Raw genomic sequence first — 21,031 nt, 5'->3', positions numbered from 1 at the left:
GACTCCAGGCCTGAGAAGCACACAGACTGCTAAGGGGATGATGAAATTCTAAAATAAACTTGTGTCCTTTCACCTTTCTGACATAATCAATAGCTTTCCACTGCCTGAGAATAAGCTTTCAATTCCCTACCCTGGCCCACAATGCTGTGTCTGCCCTCCTGCCTCTCGGTTCTCACCTCCTCTCTGCTGGCTCACTGTGAAGTCACCTTGGCCTCATTGCTCTTCCTGGAATGTCACCCCCCAGGGCTCCTGTGCCCTCCTCCAGCGATACCATCTCCTGAGCTCTGGAGCACTCGGCTCTCCCTTAGCATTTGTGTCTCAGAGGCCTCTACTAGCCAACACTTTCCCTCCAGGGAATAATTCCCTGTGTGTGAAGGTTGTGTCTAAGGCTGTATTGTGCCCTTGACAATCTCATTATCTGAGTGTCTGTCATGAGACAACAGGTTGCTCAGTGGGGTCAGCTATAGCTTCAGTGACCTCTAGTTGGGGTGCACACTTCTCTCTCATCTCACAAGAGTCCCTCACAGACTCAAGAGCTGGGAGTAGTGCCCGGAGAAGGTGCTGCGGTAGCACAGATGTGTCTGGTTTGTTTGATCTAAGCCCCCTAACGCCAGGAGGTATTTTCTTGTTCACTATTTTGTCAGCAGCATATGGTAGGTACTTAAAGGATGCTTGGTACACCTTTGATGGATGGATGGACTAATGTGTAAGGAAGGGCTGGCAGCTTTTCAGTTTCAGACATACAGGGGAATGTGGTCATTACCTAGATCATAAAAGATTGGAATACAAAGCCATGAGGCATGAGGGGAGAAAGTTATTAGATACCCAGGTGCTCCTCCTACTCAGGTGTGAGGAGGAGGCTCCAGATAGATCCTCCTACAATAGGAACACTCTTGCACATCAATCCAGAGGTATCGCAGCAGGAATCATCAGCTGTGATCGACAGCAGAGACTCGAGGTGAGGAGGGGAAAGACAGAGCAGGGCTTGAGGGGGTCACCTCTATGGTTTATCTTACAAGGGTACAAGTGAATCTTTCTAAAAGCAGAGTATGAACGTTTTAACTCAATAACTAAGAAAATGATATGAAGGTTATCTTGACCAGTTTGATGAGAGTATTTCAAATGTACATGAAAACAGCACACTGTACCCCATGATTGCATTCATGTACACAGTTATGCTGTAAGAAATATATATATATATGTATATATATATTTCCCTTGAAAAGGAATATATTCAAGGGAATATATTCAAGGGAATATATATATTCCCTTGAAATGTGTTGATGTGATGTAAAGGCCATCTTTAATCAAGCGTCCAGGAAGCAGAATGAAGCCTCTGGGCTCCCCGGCTTGTGCTGACGTAGTGCCCCGTCATGAGCTGCTCTTCTTCATGCTGATGGACGCACGGTACGTGCATCTGAAAGCCAGCTCCTTGGTGAAATCAGCAAGGACATGCCCAACAGAGCCCATTTATCCACCCTTGGTGTCCTATTTAACTTCTACAGTCAGTCAGCAGCGTGCACACCATCTACCAGGGACCCCTCTACCTCCTGATGAACTATTGACCCCTTCAAGGCAGAGGACCTACCGCCTTCCTCAGCTCCGTCCCTCATCCATGGGCCCAGACAGAACCTACAAAAGGCAGATCCTCCCTAAACACCTGCCGACAGAGTGCCTGAACAGATGAGCAAGTGCGTGAGTGAGGAGTGGGGAGTGAAAGGCTGTAAGTTAGTTGGTGGAGGCTACACGGGATGGGCAAGCATGTGAATGAGACCATGGCGGGGAGATGCATACATAAGGAAGTGCACGATATTATAAAACCACATATTCCTATCTGACGGATCTCTGAGTAAATCCATAGCTTCTCCTTCATTTGCCATTTGCACAGTAATGACAGGGAACAGCTTGATGTCATTGGCAATAGGTTTAAGACTTACCCTTTCCCCATCCAAGAGCAAATGAGCCTGGAAGATGGCGGCATCATTTATGAGCACTTCTTCATTCCGGTACAAGATCTGAAAGACTCGGCTGTGCATGATGCCCTCGTGGACACAGGCTGCACGCAGGCTGCTGCTCTCTGCAAAACAAGAATCGGTAGCAGCCGTGAGCTCCAAGTCTGTCCTGCACCTGTCAGGTGAATGCCTTCTCCTGGGAAGAAAAGGCACCAAACGCCTTCCAACATCCAAGGCTTAAAATCACAGAGAAAGGAGCCCCCAGCATGTAAAGGTTTCTGTTCATTGACTTGGGCTCATAGCAGAAGAATCTTATTTAATTCAGTATAAGCGACATAACCTTGCACAAGGTACTTGCCATGCTTGGGCAATACTCCCTAGTTGGAACGCAGTGCCTATTCCTTTATTTACCTGTCCATATGTCCCTTCCTCTACAAACTGGTTCGTATTCCCCCTCACCTGGAAACAATGAGGAGAAGAACAGGGACTAAGGAACAGAGTCCACCCTTCCTTCTACAAGGACAGAGAGTAAGGAACAGAATCCACCTTTCCTTCTATCAAGACTTCCTAGTGCCCACAGAACCTCCCTCTCCTGAAAGACGATGTTTGCACATCCTGTATGTCATGAAGAACATTCTGCCTTGAGGTTTACCCAAATGTGCTAATCCAAATTGTGCTGTATATCAAGTTTTGTAAGGGACTTGTTAGCTTGTAACCCCTAATGGATTCTAAACCTACCATAATCCCTAAACACTGTTTCAAAGTGACATTAGATTTCAGAAAGACAAATCTATCTGAAGAGATTGAGATCGGAGGCCACCGATCAGAGTTATTATGGGACACAAGTGGGTAAAGTCCTCCAAATCCTTCAACACATGATCTGTGCAGCTGGAAAAGTATAGATGTATTTTGGCGTAAGTGATATTTATATTCACTTATAAATACTCTTTTATTTATTTGTGTAACATAAGGAAATTCTTACCTATCCACAGTAACAAACAGCCACAGGGCACTGTGAGCCTCCAAACTGCCTTTCAGTTGTGTCACTTTCCTTAACCCTGAAGACAAACCCCTAAGGCAAGTCTCACTAGGATGGAGAGACCCAGGCTCAAAGGAGAGGGAGGTGCCTTGGCCTGTCCTTGCTATGAACTGAATGCTTAGGTCTCCCAAAATTCATGTGCTAAAATCCAATCACCAGTGGGCTGGCGTGTGGTGGTGCGACCCTGGGGAGGTGGTCGGTTCATGAGAGCAGAGTGCTCATCAGTGAGGTCAGTGTCTTTACAAGGGTCTGGAGTGCTCACCCTGCCGCCCCTTCCATGATGTGAGGACACAGTGAGAAGAGCCATCAGTCTACAAACCTGGAAAAGGCCCTCACCAGAAAGTGACCACGCTGCACCCTGACCTCAGACTTTCAACAACTAGAACTGTGAGACGTTTCTGCTGTGATGAGTACCCAGGTGACGGTGCTGTTACAGCAGCTGCACTGAGACCCTGCTGAACAGTGGGGCACTTTGCAAATCCATCCTCATGAATCTCTATTTAATAACAGAGAAAATGAAGTCTCAGGTGAATGAATAAATGCATTTATTTCCTAGCAAAGGGTGGGTGCTCTCTAAAGCAGTGAAGAAAGAATTAAATAGCTTGATTGAAAAGGATGCCAAGAAAATAAGAAAAATCAGTCCAGCCAGGAAAGAAAAACTGCACAAGTACTTTGTATACTGACTCTTGACGGCTTAATGAGTTCCTTGGAAACAGGGACACAGGATCAACATCACCTTCTCATGCACAGTGACAGCTATGCCAACACCCACCTTGTAACTACAGGGGAGGGAACACAAAACATGCAAAATCACATGTTGTTTTCAAGGTGGCTCAGATGTGGCCGCATTAATTGGTACTTTGTCATAAAGGAAGTAAAATTATTGGCCTAATGTAGCCCTCCCTATTCAGACCTGTTAAGATTCAAATTGATGTGGCTTTTAAGTAGCAATGTGTACAGATGCCTCTACCCTAGCGTTTTCTCAATCACTGTCAAGGCCTTGTTGATCTAAAGCCAGACTGTGGACGTGGCAGAGGATGAATGGGGTAAATACTCTGAAGGTCAGAGCAGCACTGCGCTGTCTGCTTCCAGGAGGGACAGCCAACAAAACAGTTCAATCACTCGCCATCCTGGGCAAGTGACATCACCTGTTCTAACAGCAGCTTTCCTTGTGAAAAACGGACATATCCACAATGACCTTCTGGGATTGTTGTGGACATAAAGAGGATGAAATAGATCTACAGCCTAAGACCAGTCACATGCTGGGCACACATGACACGGAATGGTGACTTTTCAACTGTGTTTAGAGAGAAGCTTCTGAGTACTTTCTGTTGAATACTTTTCCACTGGCCACATTTTTATGGAAGATTAAACTCCTCTGAATCTGAGTAGGTCAGCAAACTGGATCACAGGGCTTAACTGGTATTTACTAAAAATCACCAAATCCCAAGATGCCCCATTAAGCTAAAGAAGAAATGTTTCTCTCACCCTGGAGGGCTTTCTGGGTCATTTTCTCAGCACTACAGAATAGGGAACATAACAGGGGTCTTTTAAGAAGAGGAGGTTCACTGAGCATGGGCAGCTTCTGGGATTGTGGAGATCTTCAAGGCAGCACGTGTCTGCCTAGTTCCCACAGGGATCGTCCTCTCATCAACAACCACCCACATTTGGATGCTTGCCTGTTCCTGGTGCTCTGGGCACCCACAAATGACAAAAGTCCACCCTCTGTCCACCTTTTCTTTGAGACCTGACTTGTAGTTTGGGATGGTGCCGTTTCCTAGCTGTAGGGTAAAGAGTCACTGTGGTTTTTTTCTGGGTGTTTCTAATTATTTGGCAACCAGATTTCCAAATGTGTGGCCCAATAACTATAGCAGGGGTGTGCAACCTGCAGCCTACAGGCCACGTGATGATTTTGTGAAGATGTTTTTATTTCCTGAGACAGAGTCTCACTATGTCACCCTAGGTAGAGTGCCGTGGCATCACAGCTCACAGCAACCTCCAACTCTTGGGCTTAAGCGAGTCTCCTGCCTCAGCCTCCCAAGTAGCTGGGACTACAGGCGCCCACCACAATGCCCAGCTATTTTTTTTTTTTTTTTTTTTTTTTTGCTTATTTGTGATACTAACTATCATGAAAAGTACACATGGACCCTTATTTTGCTAATTGGCTTTCCTCAGTGTTTGTGTATTTAATGTCCAATGTGTGGCAGAGAAAAACAAGGTTGGACACTCCTGACAAGAGGCTTCCCCAGTCTGTCTTTTTATTTACGTGTGGTAAGGTTGGCCATGTACAATGGGGGGTGGAACTTTAGGGGGGAAGGACAGATGGAAAGAATATGGGGGAAGAAGAGGAGAGAATGGAAATAAAAAAAAGGAGGGAATTGAGAGAGAGCATGGAGAAGAGGAGAGGAGAGGAGCTCGTCAAGGCCCCCTGACACAGGATGCATTCCCAACAGTTTAAGCTGGCATCTCAGGCCAGAGGGAAAGACACTGAGAGGCTTTGAGGTTTTTCTATTTCATCTCTCCACCCCACCCCACCCCCGTGAGTGGTATTATTACTTTACGTATCTATACACCTTTGAATGTTTAAAACTGAAACAATGATGTTCCATCTGCTGAGCACTACCACCAGCCCCAGGGGGCCTGTGAGATGACTGCAAAGTGTAGGTGCTGGTCCCCTGCCACAGACCCTAGGCCTGTGCCCAAGCCAGTGGCACATTAGTACATTTATTAGGGGACCAACCCCTAATTCCCTTCCATGAACATTGCCATCGCTCTGCCTGCACAGAGAAGCTCCCCAAAGAATTAGGTTTTGTGCAATGTTGAAACTCCAAGGCCTGAAGCCACTTGAGTGAGGTCTGGGGTGTTTGAAAACTAACATACTGAGAATACATTGCTGAGAATACATTGCCCAGCCACGTTCTTAGAATCTTTTAAACATGTTAGAGCCCACTGACGTGGAACTCATAGTTAAACTACGAGTTCTTCAAAGTCGCAATCTTGGATTTCATATGGTTTAGGACAGAATTTCCTTCAGTAAGGAAAACATGAGTCCTAAGCTCATGCCACCACTCTGTGGTTGTGTGGCCTTGGGCAGGCTATTGCCTCTGAGCTGGAATGACATAAAAATCATTCCCTAATGTCCATACTGGATGTGAGGCTTAGGTAGGAGGATGAGTAAATAAGTATGCTCTTACCTGCAAAATTCTCAACACTCAAGCAGGTTTTCTCATAAGTTGATTTGGCTAATAAATCAGCTAAATTGATTCATTAGCTAAATCAATAATTTAGCTTAGTTGATAATAACTAAGTTGATGATCTGATCATTTCCAGGAACAAGTAGGATAGAAAGCGACCCTGAAGCCAAACTTTATTATTTTTTTCCAAACATTTCAAGGAATAGGCAGAAGGCAGAACCACCTAGAAAAAGACATTCACTGGTTTTCCAGAAAATGACCAGCATGGTGTCCTGGGTATACACATGTTGGCTGCCTTGGCAGGGCCAGTGCATATACAGCCAGGGTGGAGAAATAGGTATAGTGTGACCTCCCGTGATACCACCAAGGTTGAGACCCCATCATTGGGGTACAAGCAAAATAATTTAAATAGCAAAAAGGAACTCCAGGGAAAGAAGGAACTAGCCTAGAAGACTCTGAGTTTGAAAGTTGGTGAGATTGTTGGACTGGGACAGACCTTCCCACCCAAGGTGGAACTGGTATAATGAGTGGATCAGGTAAGGCCAACCTGCCCCAGAAATAGTAGTACCTTGAGGAAAGTGAGAACACAGAATGGTGACATGGGATGTTTCTAAATGTTCAAAGCTTCTTGGTTAGAAGGTTGGTTTGGTTACACTGTGGGCTAGAATGTTCTGAGAAACCATCTAACCTGATAGGAAGGTTGGGCTGGGAAGAGCAGAGGCTAAAAATGTGAATGCTGCGTCTGAGTTCCTGTTGTGCTGCTGTGGTCGAATACTACAGACTGGCAATGACTGGAACACATGGCATGGTTTACAGGTCTGCAGGCTGGGAGTCCAGCATCGAGGTGTTGGCATCTGGCAGAAGCCTCCTGAAGTATCAGGTCATGGCAGTGGGCAGCAGGGCCAAGACACAAAAGGAGGCCAAAGTTGACCCTTTACAAAGGCAGTGAACCCACCCATCAAGGTAAAGCCCTCATGGCCCAATCACCATTTGAAGGCCCCACCTCTCAATGGCAGCTGAATTTCAACATGAGTGTTGGATGGGGACCCACATCAAGACCCCAGCAGCCATCTAAGGGGCGATAACCTGGCAGCTCAGGGTGGGGGCCTTGGTCACCAGAGCCCATATCTGTTCTAGCAAGGAGTTCACCACTGAAGTTACAAGACCCATCAGAACTGACGATCCATGCTCCAACAGACACCCTGGGTGCCACAGAGATGCCCGAGCAGCAAGAACTGAGCAGAGCCAGCTCTCTGCTGACGTGGCATTCGGAAGAGAAACCCAGAGAGCTACGGAAGCCCAGGGTTTCCTGTGCAGTGACAGAAGGGGAAACAGGAGGCATTCCTGATAACAGGGCACTTAGATACACAAGCACTTTCTTGAAATATCTGGAGAGCTGTGATTCCACTTACACCTTCAGTTTTTGAAGCATGTCACGTTGGTGACACATCAATAAAGGGCTGTGTTTTAGTTGTCATTTTTATTGCCATTTCAAAGAATATCAAATAGTTTTCTTATTTTCTATTTAAAGTACCCTGCTGTACATGGAACGTTGAATACTTTGCTTTAAGGCACATAAGTTTATGTCTTACCCATAATCTCCCAGATAAGCACATTTCTATTCATTTTATATTTTCAATTGAAATATTTATTAATAATCTTCTGTACACCAGGTCTTGAGCCAAACATGGGAATTCAGCAATGAACAATCACAGGGTTCCTTGTGAGGCATATCTGTGTCACTATCCTGTCTGTGAAATAAGAAAGGAGTTGCCCATTGCTGCCAACCCCACAGTCCAAATGAAAGTCTAATCTCACCAGACATGTTGCATTGGTTGCAACATCTTACATAGGCTAACGTACAATTCTAATTAAGCTGGCAAGTGCAAGCTGAGTTTGAGCATAAATGTTATTTATTAATGGTATGGTTTGAAAAAGTCTCTTTTCTGTAATATATCATAAATACAAGATGTTTTGTTTGTTGAAAATTCTTCTACAGATGCTAGACTAGATTTATTAGTGTAATTAAAGGTAATTTATATTCCTCACGTCACCGGGTATAACTCTGGGTATTTGAGTCTTCGTTTTCCTCAGGAGGAAACTGGTGATCATAGACGTTATTATGCTCTCACTGTCAAACAGAGCAGCACAAAACGGTCACTCCACATCTTGGTATTTTGTTTTTACTGAATTCTCATTCTTTAATTTGTTTATTCACTCATTCGTTATTTAACTAAACAACCACACAGGCAATCTGCTAGACAGAACGCCATCACTGGTGAGGACAGAACCAAGACGAGGAACGTTCTTCAGGGGTTAGAACAACAGAGCCCAGCGTCCCCATCGCCGGGTTGGTCCAACAGAGCCCAGCGTCCCCATCACTGGGTTAGTCCAACAGAGCCCAGCGTCCCCATCGCTGGGTTAGTCCAACAGAGCCCAGCGTCCCCATCACCGGCTTAGTCCAACAGAGCCCAGCGTCCCCATCGCCTCAACTTACGTACATCACTTTTATCTTGTAGGAAAATAACTGAAGTCTTAGAATGATAGAACAGTAGGCTTGGCATATCATAGTCACTAAATCAATCAATCACCAATGAACATGGAAATGGAGGGGGAGGACTCGTGGACATCGCCCACCGTTAGTGCTAGTTCTGGTCTGTTCAGGTCTACACTCAGGATTTCTGACTCCTGCCTACTTGGCAAGAAAACCCAAGTTACAGAGCAGACACCATGGCTTGGCAGAAATGCAAATTTACAGGAGGGCAAGCAAACTAAAGAGCCCAGTTAAAAGCACCGTTTAACCTGCTGAATGAGTAAGGGCTGTCTCTGCAATGCAGCTGGAAGCACTCTCCCATCACTGAATGGGCTTAATTACTTAATTACAAACCATTGTGACCTACCATTAGCTCAGCCCAGTGGGGCCAGCCCTTGATGGCACTTTATTATCCAGTAGCATGTCCTGCTGCATAAAATCAGGAGTAGGAGGCCAACATGCTACCTCTAGAGTTGCCTACCTGGCCGATGGCTTGCTAGCTGGGTTTCCTTGGGGTGTGGGTCCTAAGTGTGGGGTTTCAATAACAGGGTCTATTCATGAGGTCTTGTACCTCATACTTTTGTGAAGAAATACATTTGAGTTAAAATGCATTTCCAGTGTCATTTATACACTGTGTACCTGTGAAAAAAGAATGTCCTCAATCTGAGACTCAGTTTCCACAGCTGAGAACTGGGGATGGAAGAGAAATACCTGTTCCAGGATTTGGAGTGTCACATGGGGTGACCTAAGAAAGCACCTGGTCCAGGAAGTCACACAGCAGAGAAAATGTGTAGCACACACACACACTGAGAATGGGCAGACACACACATACACTGAGAATGGGCAGAAACACACAGACACTGAGAATGGGCAGACACACACAGACACTGAGAATGGGCAGACACACACATCCACTGAGAATGGGCAGACACACACCTAACTGAGAATGAGCAGACACATATACACTGAGAATGGGCAGACACACACATCCACTGAGAATGGGTAGAAACACACCTACACTGAGAATGGGCAGACACACCTACACTGAGAATGGGCAGACACGCAGAGACACACAGACACTGAGAATGTGCAGACACACATACACTGAGAATGGGCAGACACACACCTACACTGAGAATGGGCAGACACACATTCACTGAGAATGGGCAGACACACACCTACATGGAGAATGGGAAGACACACACATACACTGAGAATGGGCAGACACACACTTACACTGAGAATGGGCCGATACACACATACACTGAGAATAGGCAGACACACACCTACACTGAGAATGGGCAGACACACATCCACTGAGAATGGGCAGACACACACAGACACTGAGAATGGGCAGACACACATACACTGAGAATGGGCAGACACACACCTACACTGGGAATGGGCCGACACACACATACACTGAGAATGGGCAGACACACATACACTGAGAATGGGCAGACACAGACATACACTGAGAATGGGCAGACACACACAGACACTGCTGGATTCCTTGGAATGTGGAGCCGGTTAAAAATTATCCAGCACTTGCTGGTGCCCATATCTCAGTGGGTAGTGCATTGCCCACATACACTGAGGGTGGAAGTATCAAACCCAGCCTAGGCCAGCTAAACAACAATGACAACTGCAACAAATATAGCTAGGCATTGTGGCAGGTGCTGTAGTCCCAGCTACTTGGGAGGTTGAGACAAGAGAATTGCTTAAGCCCATAGTTTGAGGTTGCTGTGAGCTGTGATGCCACCGCACTGTACCCAGGGGGACATAGTGAGACTCTGTCTGAAAAAAAAAAAATTATCCAGCAGTATAGAGAATTTTAGCAGCTACTAATAGAACTTCCGGCAGGAGTGTGGGTGGGGTTCCTTAATGGCTCTTTGTCATCTGGCAAGAAAACAGATTTGATCCAGAGCTATGAGTATAGCCTGGGTGGAGTATGAACAATTCCCCTGTTGGTTTTTTTTTAATTAAATGATAGCTGTGTACATTAATGCAATCATGGAGTACAATGTGGTGTTTTCATATACAACTTGAAATATTTTCATCAAACTGGTTAACATAGCCTTTATGTCATTTTCTTAGTTATTGTGTTAAGACATTTATATTCTACTTTTAGAAAGATTCACTTGTACCCTTGTAAGATAAACCACAGAGGTGATCCCTCCAATCACCCTCCCTCCACCTATCCATCCTCTTCCTCTCTCCTCCCCCCCATATTCTTAGGCTATAATTAGGTTATAGCTTTCATATGAAAACTATAAATTAGTTTCATAATAGGGCTGTGTACATTGGATACTTTTTCTTGCATTCTTGTGATACTTTGCTAAGAAGAACATTTTCCAGCTCCATCTATGTGAACATGAAGGAAGTAAAGTCTCCATCTTTCTTTAGGGCTGCATAGTATTCCATGGTGTACATATACCACAGTTTATTGATCCATTCTGCACAGCCAAGAACACAGTAAGTAAAGCAAGCAGACAGCCCTCAGAATGGGAGAAGATATTTGCAGGTTATGTCTCTGACAAAGGTTTTATAACCAGAATCCATAGAGAACTCAAACGTAATAGCAAGAATAATACCCATCTCAGGGTGGGCAAAGGACTTGAAGAGGACTTGAAGAGGAATTTCACCAAAGAAGATAGGGGCATGGCCTACAAATATATGAAAAAAATGCTCACCATCTTTAATCATTAGAGAAATGCAAATCAAAACTACATTGAGATATCACCTAACTCCAGTAAGATTAGCCCATATCACAAAATCCCAAAATCAGAGATGCTGGTGTGGATGTGGAGAAAAGGGAACACTTCTAATCCCCCATTTAAGAGCTGGGAGATTCTGGGTGAGGTTGTAACTCACCAGCCTGTTCTTTCACTGACAGTAACAACAGGAGCATAGCGGGAGCAAGGTGCCTCCTCCCGCCCAGGGCACCTGCTCATGGGAGGTAGCTCAGTTCTCAGCTCCCTCTCACCTCCCTCAGCCCTGTCTTCTTCCCTGGCACCTCCTGCAGAACCCAGGTGCAGGTCCCAATTGTTTTCTCCTTTGTAAACTCTCTTCCTAGATCACAGCCACTTCCAACACCTTATATACCACTTAGGAGTCAAGATCTCTCAAATGAATAACGCCAGCCCTGTCTCTCTCCCAAGTGGGCATGCGTCTTCCTTTGCCCACTGGACACTACTCCTTTGATGTCACATATAGACTGTGAACCTAACATATCAGGATAGAATCTGCGATTGTGTTCTCCGAATGCACTCCTCCCCCACTCTTACCAGTAATGGTAGAAGATTCCCTGGTCATTTTAATTAATTCTTCTTCCCTCACTTCCTCTCCTCAATCAGCAATTTCTGTGGATTCTCACTCAAACTGTGGTTCAGAGGAATCTGATCCTATCTCCTTTTCTAATTTTCTCTCAGTGTTGAATATTGAAAACCTCACTTTTTGCTTCTACTTTTACCGCCGTTAGTCTACTAATGTGAAATATAAACCAGGCATCACTAACCAGCCCCCTTGCACTTCCAACAAAAATCTCAATTCTCTACTGTGGTTTTTGGCCCTGAATGATCTCTGTGACGGCTGCTGCAGTGGCACAGAGGGCACAGCACAGAGCCGATGCTTTGTGTGGTGTGCAGGCTGGACAAATATTTATAGAATGCCTGACCGACCAAAGCTCCAAGTGACCCAATCGCTGAGAATTTGGCAGTGGTGTTTAATAACATTTGTGGAAGTGAACTGCATCTCAGATGGGGCAGGCAGCACACTGAGGCTGTCTCTGTCTCCTGCTGTCCTCACGACGACCCAGAGTCCACATCGATCCATGTTCCCTTGCAAACGCCAGCACAAAGCAAGCCAGAAGCGCGCACTGTGGGGTTTTCTGAGATGCGTATTACCAAGGCTCCATCTTCTAATCCTGAAACCCATCCTGTTAATAAGTCATCAGGAGACTCGGCAAACGGGAGGCAGAGAGCCCTGTTTATGTGGTTCAGCCTCCCTGAGCCATCTGTCTCCCCACATGCTTCGCAAGGAGGACTAAGTATAGTTACAATTGGCAGCTAATCAAATAATTTTCGGAGCCACAGTGTCCCCTCCCAGCCATGGTCTCCAGGATGTTCCATGGAGCACAGAGCAGTCCTCAAGCCCACGATGACCTTGGCCTTAGTCATAGGCCACAGAAAATAGGGGAGGTTGTAAGTAAAAATATAGTGGGGAGCTGGAGAACTCACTGATGGGCAGGTGAGACTAGGCGGTCACTCTGCCTTTTCCACAGAGAGAAAGGATCCCTCTGGTGGGGCCAGCCCCCCTGCGGGGCTAAGCCAAGCCTGACGGGTCCAGGAAGAGATCAGAATAGCACAGGCCTCCCCACCCCGTGCCTTGAACGGACTTTTCTGACTCTGCTGCTCTGCCCGCCTTTCCTCTCAAGGTGCCTCCCTTTGTCCATCAGGGCCCACCTGGGCTGCACTTGCAGTCTGGAGCCAGGGCAGGATGTTCAAGGTTGGTCTAGACAGATACCAACCAGGCAGAATGCAAGCCAGGCACACAGCGCAAGCAGGGCCTGCAGGCAGCTGCTGCCAGGTGCAGGCCCTTCCCCTGTGGAATGAAGATAGTGTGGGCTCTAAGAGTGCAGCCATGGTGACTGCCCACCGTGGTGGGGGCAGAAGGACTGGAAAGCTCAGGGCAGTGGCTGTCATAACTGCATATACCAGATGCACGGGCTGAATGTTGCCCTGTTTAAAATGATCTAGATACTCCCAAGCCATGAGCAGGTCAGCCCTGCGGCGACCTGCCATGTGTTTTCATCACACTCACTCTAAACTCCAGTGGCAGCCCAGCGTGACCTGAGCTCCTGTCTTCTCGGCCACTAGCAGATGTGCTTCCCTTCCCAAGTCCAGCTCCCACCCCCATTGCTGGTTCATTGTGGCAAGTGCTACAGGCACAGTCTGTGTGTGGACTTAGGGCTCCCTTCGGGGGCCGGCTCTGCTCTCTCCAGCTCCACCTTGCACAGGCCCCTGACACCACCAGGCTCTTGCCAGTTGGCTTGTAAGCGTTACAGTCTCAGTTCAGTGGATGATCTGGTTTCTGATGGGTCACTGTGACTCAGATCTAGTCCTGGCTGAGCCAGGTAATTCACTCCCAACTCCACACACAGTGAATGCAGGGCAGAGGAATTTAACCACATGTCCCGGGGTTAAAGATCCTGAGACACTTCACCTGAACTTCTGCACTTACCACTGTAGCTCCAGCCGACAGTCAGGCCAGCTTCAGGCAGAGCTGAAGTGTACTGACTAACCAGTTATTGGTGTTCACACTCCAAGGAACAGGGATTCAAAAGATCAATGTAAGATCCGACCTATTTTAAAAGCTCTCCTTCTCTGTAAGCTTTCTCTGACTATCCCAGCTTGGAGTGAATGTTCTCACCTCTGGATCAGTTGCATTTACTGCTCAACACCCCTGGGAACCCAGAAAACACCAACACCTCCCTCCCCCAGGGCACACACTCCATTAAAAACACCAAGTGACAAGACCAGGGTTGGTGCAGGACCAGTGGACACAAGGCAGTCTCTGCTCTTGAGAAAGATCTAATAGTAATTTTCTTTCTTCAAATAAATGTCATGATTTCCTCAATTGTAGCAGCTTTGGAATCTTGCCCTTTGGTCAGTGATACAGATATATCAAGAAATGGGGAAAGATATGTCAGATATGGGGAAAGCGAGAGCGGATCCAGCCCACTAGACGCAGAAGGAGAACCGAGAGGCTTCGATTAGCGCCTTCATTTTTGCCTATTATAAGGACATTATTTTTTTTTAAATCACTAGGTTTTCTGTAAAATGGAGCTATAAACTCTATTTACAGGGCCATCAAGAGCATCAAATTGGACAACGGAAGTGTTTATGGTTCACACTACATTAACATTATTGTTAAATGCTTGATTAATTTCTTAACTTTCGGGGGAGTAGGAGGGTAGGTGAGTGCTTGTGACTTGTGCCATGCCATATCCGAGTGGCTCTGTGCTTAGACCTGGTTACGTATGGAAACTTTTCAGAAGTCCTAGTACAGTGCTTGCCCAAAGCAGGCAATCTGTAAACATTTCCAAACATTCTCTTTCCTACCACATACTTTTCCCCACTTCTTTTCCTCTGTAAAGACCTGAATATTTTTCCCTTCCTCAGAAGTCCTGGCCCCGGTGCTGCAGTCAGGACAATGCTCCTTCCTCTCTGCCCAGGTTGCAGCGGCCTTATTAGAACTGCTCTGTGCATCTTTCTGTCTCTAGTCATGGGCGTCTCCAAGGCTGGAGACCACGCGATTCACCGGTGTGTTCTAGACTCCTAATGAGGATCTTGGCAGACGGGGCCCACAGTTAACTAATCCATAGCCTCATCTTCATCTCAAATCCTGCCTGTTTCTCAGTAACTTCTTAAATGCCACCTCTTCTGTGAAGATATTTCCCAGATGGAAGGCAGAAGTCAGCGTAGCTATAAGTAGCATGGTCTCCAAATTCAGACAGATGTTTATTCAAGCACTTGCAAATTGCTTACCGAATTCTTCAGACATGTATAAGCTAATCACGGCAGTCTCTTCTTCTGAAGAGTTGTTTTAAATGTCAGTATGACAATGATGTACATCACCATTATTATTAAAAACCCATCCCTGCCCTTGCCTTGTGCACTGTCTTCACCCTTCCCCACGGCTCACACGGTCCGCCTTCCATTTCACTCAACTTAGTGTCGTTTTATCACCACTCACCTCCTCCCGCTCCCCCTCCATGGTTCTGCGGCTTCTTGAGGGCACAGACCACAGGAAAACCATGTGGGCCGTTTCCCTGTGACCTAGATCTGTGCTTTAAACAAAATACATGCTGAAAAAATTATCAAATGAGCGCCTGAGTCTTAGACTGGGGACCTTAATTATCCCTGAGGGAAAGATGAGCACTCTCTAGGAAAAGCAACTATGTTTTTAATAGACAACAGTTAATAGTCGACATCTGAGAACCTGCACATCCGATACAGGACCTAGAGCTAGAAGAAAGTCAGGCTGTTGTGAAAACCCAGATCACAGAGGAAACAGAGGCTCAGCAATACAGAGAATGCACCCCAAGCACCAGATGCAGAATCGTGGCTCCAACTTCAAGTTCCGGGTCCGGCACTCACCAGGGTACTAAATGACTATTTTCAAGGCTCTTGTGTCTGAGCAAATTCTCCAACCACCATCTGAGAGTCTCAGTATCACCTGCCTGGGCAGCCACCAATGATTGCCCAGCTGGATCCAGAATCAACGTCCAGAACCCTTCCCACATGGCCTGTTCCTCTAGGCTCAGTTTTCTTCAATCAATACTGTGGTGCAAAGGAAACCATGAAATTTGCTGTTTTGGCCTCACAGCCGCTGTCAGTTGGCCCTCTGTAAGTCGTTTGGGGAAAAGTGCAGGGGAAGCCCATCCCCTCGATTAAACACTCCTATCCATCTGCAGGGAACACAGCATTATCTAGATGTCCTGAGACCTGGCAATGACCTTTTGTAACATGACACCAAAGGCACTATCTATGAAGGAAGGAACTGATAAACCAGACTTCATTGAAGTTAGAACTTTTTGCTCAGAAGAAGATACTGCCAAGAAAATGGAAAGACAAGCCACAGAGTGGAAGAAAATATTTTCAAAAGACATATTTGATAAAGGAATCTAAAACATACGAAGAAGATTCTTAACTCAACAAAAATGAAATAACTCAATTACAACTGGGCCAAAGTTCTTGACTGACATCTCATCCATAAAAGCATACAGATGGCAAGTAAGTATATGAGAAACTTTCCCTTATGATACGTCATCAGGAAGATGAAAATTAAAACAAGGAGGCACTACTGCATATCTTTTAGAATAGCTAAACTTCAAAACCCCAGCGAGCACGTAGAGTAGCAGGAACCCGCATTCATGACTGGAGAAAATGTAAACGGCACAGCCACTCGAGATGGCAGCTGAGTGGTCTCTTACAAAAATAAATACATTCTTCCCATACAATCCAGTAATCACCACTCTTTGGTATTTACTCAAAGGAGTTGAAAATGTATGTGGACATAAAAGTCTGAACACAAATGTTCATTGCAGGTCTGTTCACAATCACCAGATCTCAGGAGCAAACCAAGATGCCCTTCAGTAGGTGAATGCATAAACTACATTACCTCCAGATAATGGAACATTATTCAGCACTGGAAAGAAACAAGATCAACAATACCTTCTGTATTTCAAGGTGGCTAAAAGAGAAAACTCGAGAAGTTCTGACACAGAGAAATGATGAATGCCCACAGGGATGGATACCCCAACTCTCCTACTTGATTATTATACATTCTATGCAAGTAACGAGATACCCCCTGTGCCTCCATAAATATATGACACATCATGTATATATTTTCAAAAGAAATGTGTGATCAAACTATGAAAAGACATGGAAAACGTAGATGCATATCACCAACAAAGAGAAGTCGATCTGACAAAGCATACTGATTCCAAGTACATGATGTTTAATTAGAAGTGAAACTATGGATCAGTAACAATAAAAGTGTTCGCTATGGTCAGAGCAGAAGGAAGAATGAATATGGAAGGTACAGAGAATTTTCAGGGCAGTGAAAATATTCTGTAAGATGTCACAATAGTGGACACACATCAGACACATGGGTCTAAACCCACAGGACACACAACAGCAGGAATGAATGACCCCTCCTGTAAACATGGACGACTGACCCCTCCTGTAAGCATGGACGACAGACCCCCTCCTGTAAACATGGACGACAGACCCCTCCTGTAAACACAGACGACTGACCCCTCATGTAAACATGGATGTCTGACCCCTCCTATAAACACAGACGACTGACCCCTCATGTAAACATGGACGACTGACCCCTCCTGTAAACATGGACAATAGACCCCTCATGGAATCATGGACGACAGTCCCCTCCTGTAAACATGGACAACTGACCCCTCATGTAAACACGGACTTTGGGTGATAGTGATGTGTCAGTGTGGGCTCATCGGCTCTAACAAATTATACTACTGTGATGCGGGATAGTCTAAAAATATATATAAAAAATAAAATCTATTAAAAAAATCAGCTCTATCAACACCAAGAATTAAAAAAAATTAAAAAGACTGTTTCTCTTTCAACATTCTGTATTTTACCTCCCAGAAGCTTCTACGGCCCTGCCTCTTGCTAAGGCAGAAATCGGATTCACCCTCAGTCAACCCCTCCCCTCGCTTCTGTGGGGAAGGCCTCCTAAGTGATCCTGGCTCTCTCTATCTCAATCACCAACAAACCTGTCCCCTCTGTGATGAGATCCTCCCCAGCCTGCCTCCTGTGGGGACTGTCACTTCACAATTTTGCTCAGGAAAACTATTTCGAACATGCAAAGCTGCTCCTTGCTCAAAACTCTCCCATATCTTTCCATTCTTAGGATAAAGAAAAGCAAATCCCTGATAAAGTCCTCAAAGCCAATTTGCTCCTTCCTGCCCCTCCATCCTCACATCACTCCTGCTCCCTGGCTCACAGTTCCCAGCCTGTCCTGTCACCATGCCACCTTCTCTGTCATGGCCTTCCCCACCACCATGTCACTTCTGCCCATGCGGTCCCTTCTGCTTGGAATGGTGCTTCCCTTCCCACTGACCGAGATGTCTCCAGCTCAGCCTTCACTGCTCAGTTCAGGCATCTCCTCCCCCTGGAAAGCCTTCTCTGATCCCCCAACACGGCCGAATGTATCTCTTAGTGTCGGGACACTAGTTAGCGCAGAAGGAAGTGACTTTGTGTGATTATTTGCATAATAAATGCCCCTGTACTAAACCAAGGCCTCTGTAAAGCAAGTTTGTTTTGCTTGAACAGACTTAATATATCATACAGCAACTAATTGCTTGATAGATACTTAAGAAATGTGGAACTTAGTATTAGATTTAGACAAAAAGTATAAAAGCATTAACCCACTGACCTTTTTTTAATTTTTAAAAGCATTTTATTCTTATTTGACCATAACAAAAAAAATCATACAAATATAAAGAAGTCCAATTATTCACAGGATAAAGGCAAAATTAACAACCAAACTGCAGCCTCAAGTCCGAGGCACATTTGCTTCGGTCATTTTTAAACTCTCTGGGATTCAGATTCTTTCTTTGAAAAATGGGGACTGGGATACTTTTCCCCAAAGAATGTCGTGAGGATATATAAAATAGCACCTATGAAAGAAAGATCAAGCACAGTTCTGGAATATTCTGCCATGCAGTCAATAGAAATTTACTAGTGTTGTTACCACCCACCCCTGGAAATGCACCTGGAAGTGTTTCAGACACGGCACACGTTTGAGAAGGCTGCGGCAAAGTACATGCACTTCAGGGAAGATAAACAAGAACATTCGTTTTTAGGAATCATGACTTTTATTGTGCCTTAAACTTCCACAGTATCGACCTGAATTGCTCTAAACCCAAACCATCAATACTGGAGAACGTTTGTTCAGGTGAATCTTTCTCACAGGATTTAGGGGAAAGAGATCGATCCTTAAGTGGAGTCTGGAAAGATGTAAAATTCTTCATTGCTCTGTTCACCTCCTCATCCACCCATCAATCCACTGACTCAAAACCTAAGTGCTGAGAGGGCACCCCAGTCACCGGAGTCGTGGCAGCAAACAGGATGGCATTTCTGTCCTTACAGGACTTACGCTAAAGGAAAACACAACAATCCCCACAAAACAAACAAACAAACAAACAACCTAGCAAAAACACTCAAAAGCTGTTCAGTTGTAACACTATAAATCTTAGAAAAAGAAACAGTGAAGGAAATATAGGACATTTAATTTGTGGATGGGAAGAATTATGAGCAATAGTTGATAAGAGGCATTTTTAAAGGCTGTTAAAATCGAGGGCTGACAGAGGCCGGAACAGATCCTGCAAACCAACGTGAGGAAGGAGATTCCAAAGCAGCTCCCAGGGCATGGGGAGAAGTGTGGCTCTCAGGCCCCTGGGTCAGATCGGGGGAGCAACACGGGGTCTAAGTGGGGAGCAGGAAAGTGACAGTCTAGGATCCCGCTGGCCCTGGCTCATGGTGCCCACACCGGGCAGGACAGCAAGTGTGCCCTGTCATCCACTCAACTCGAGCCTTTCCCTGCTCCACCCCCATTCTCCTCATGCCACACTGCCTGCCACAGGTGGCCACCCAGAGGCGCAGGGCCCTCCCACTGGACCTTCTGCATCACCGTCCCCTACTATGTGCTCTCACAATCCACAAAATATATCAAATGTCAGCCACTTTGTATCCCAGGAGCCACGGGCAAGTCCACAAGCTTCACTATGCCTGGATTTCTTCTTCTGTACAACAGGGACCTGCTCATACAACTCATCACACAGGCGAGGTATGGTGACTTAAGTATCCCACACACATAAAACATTAAACACGTAAAACACCCAGTAATGACTTACTGAAAGCGTCACTACTATTAAATTCAAGAGGCAATTCAGACACAAAACAAGTGAGCAAATATATAATGAAACTAACTGCAGTCATCGGAAGAAAACAGTCAGGAATTGTGTGGCAGAAGGTGAAGCAGGGAAGGTATTAAGGAAAAAAAACTTAGTGAGCAGGCCTCTCTCAGGAGGTGACATTTGAGCAAGGACCTGAGTTAACTGGTAGAACAAGCTGGACAAAGGTTGGAAAAGGAATGCCTGATTCCAGGCAGAAGAATCCTCAAGTTCAGAAGCTTAGATCTGGGAATAAACTTGGTGTATTCAGGGAAGTGCAGGAGTGATGGGGAAGAGGGTCCAAGACGACTTTGAGGGGAGCCGGGAGTGGGGAGCACAGAGCACACCAGGACCTGTAGGACCTGTGACGAAGTTCAGATGTTGTTCCAAGGTGCACTAGAGAGTGTAACACAGTATTTACCAGCCAGACCGCCTGGGATGGGATCCTGAATCCACCCCTTACCAAGTGTGAACATCAGTATTTTCATTTATAAAATGGTAATAGTAATAGTACCTACCCCATGGAGCTGTGAGAAGTGAGAAGATTCACTATATGAAAAGAACTTAGAGTGGTCATGCCTGATCCACACTGAGGCTGCTGCCATCACCATCATCAGAAGAGTTTGAGTAGGGGCCCAATAGAACCTTCTTGATGGTGTGTCTTTGCCAGTGGTGATACAAGTCGAGCTGAAGCCCAGAACCGCTGGAGAATGATGGAGATGGCCTGCTGCCTTGACCCACACCGGGACAGTCTGCTGCCTTGACCCACACCGGGACAGTCTGCTGCCTTGACCCACACCGGGACAGTCTGCTGCCTTG

The 21,031-nt window shown here is 45.8% G+C and overlaps 1 protein-coding gene across 1 annotated transcript in view; it reads right to left on the bottom strand.

Annotated features, from left to right (window-relative positions):
• FAM135B (family with sequence similarity 135 member B) overlaps positions 1–21,031 on the bottom strand; it is a 283,763-nt gene that overhangs the window by 102,431 nt on the left and 160,301 nt on the right. Inside the window, exon 4 of the mRNA XM_003792859.2 lies at positions 1,938–2,077. Within this exon, the coding sequence (XP_003792907.1) occupies positions 1,938–2,077 (140 nt within the window). The remainder of the gene's footprint in view (positions 1–1,937; positions 2,078–21,031) is intronic.

Source organism: Otolemur garnettii, unplaced genomic scaffold (assembly GCF_000181295.1).
Source record: "Otolemur garnettii isolate 467f Iridium unplaced genomic scaffold, OtoGar3 scaffold00062, whole genome shotgun sequence".
Lineage (NCBI taxonomy): Eukaryota > Metazoa > Chordata > Mammalia > Primates > Galagidae > Otolemur > Otolemur garnettii.
The sequence above is the reverse complement of the archived record's forward strand: the minus strand, read 5'-3'. Positions and strand labels throughout refer to the sequence as shown.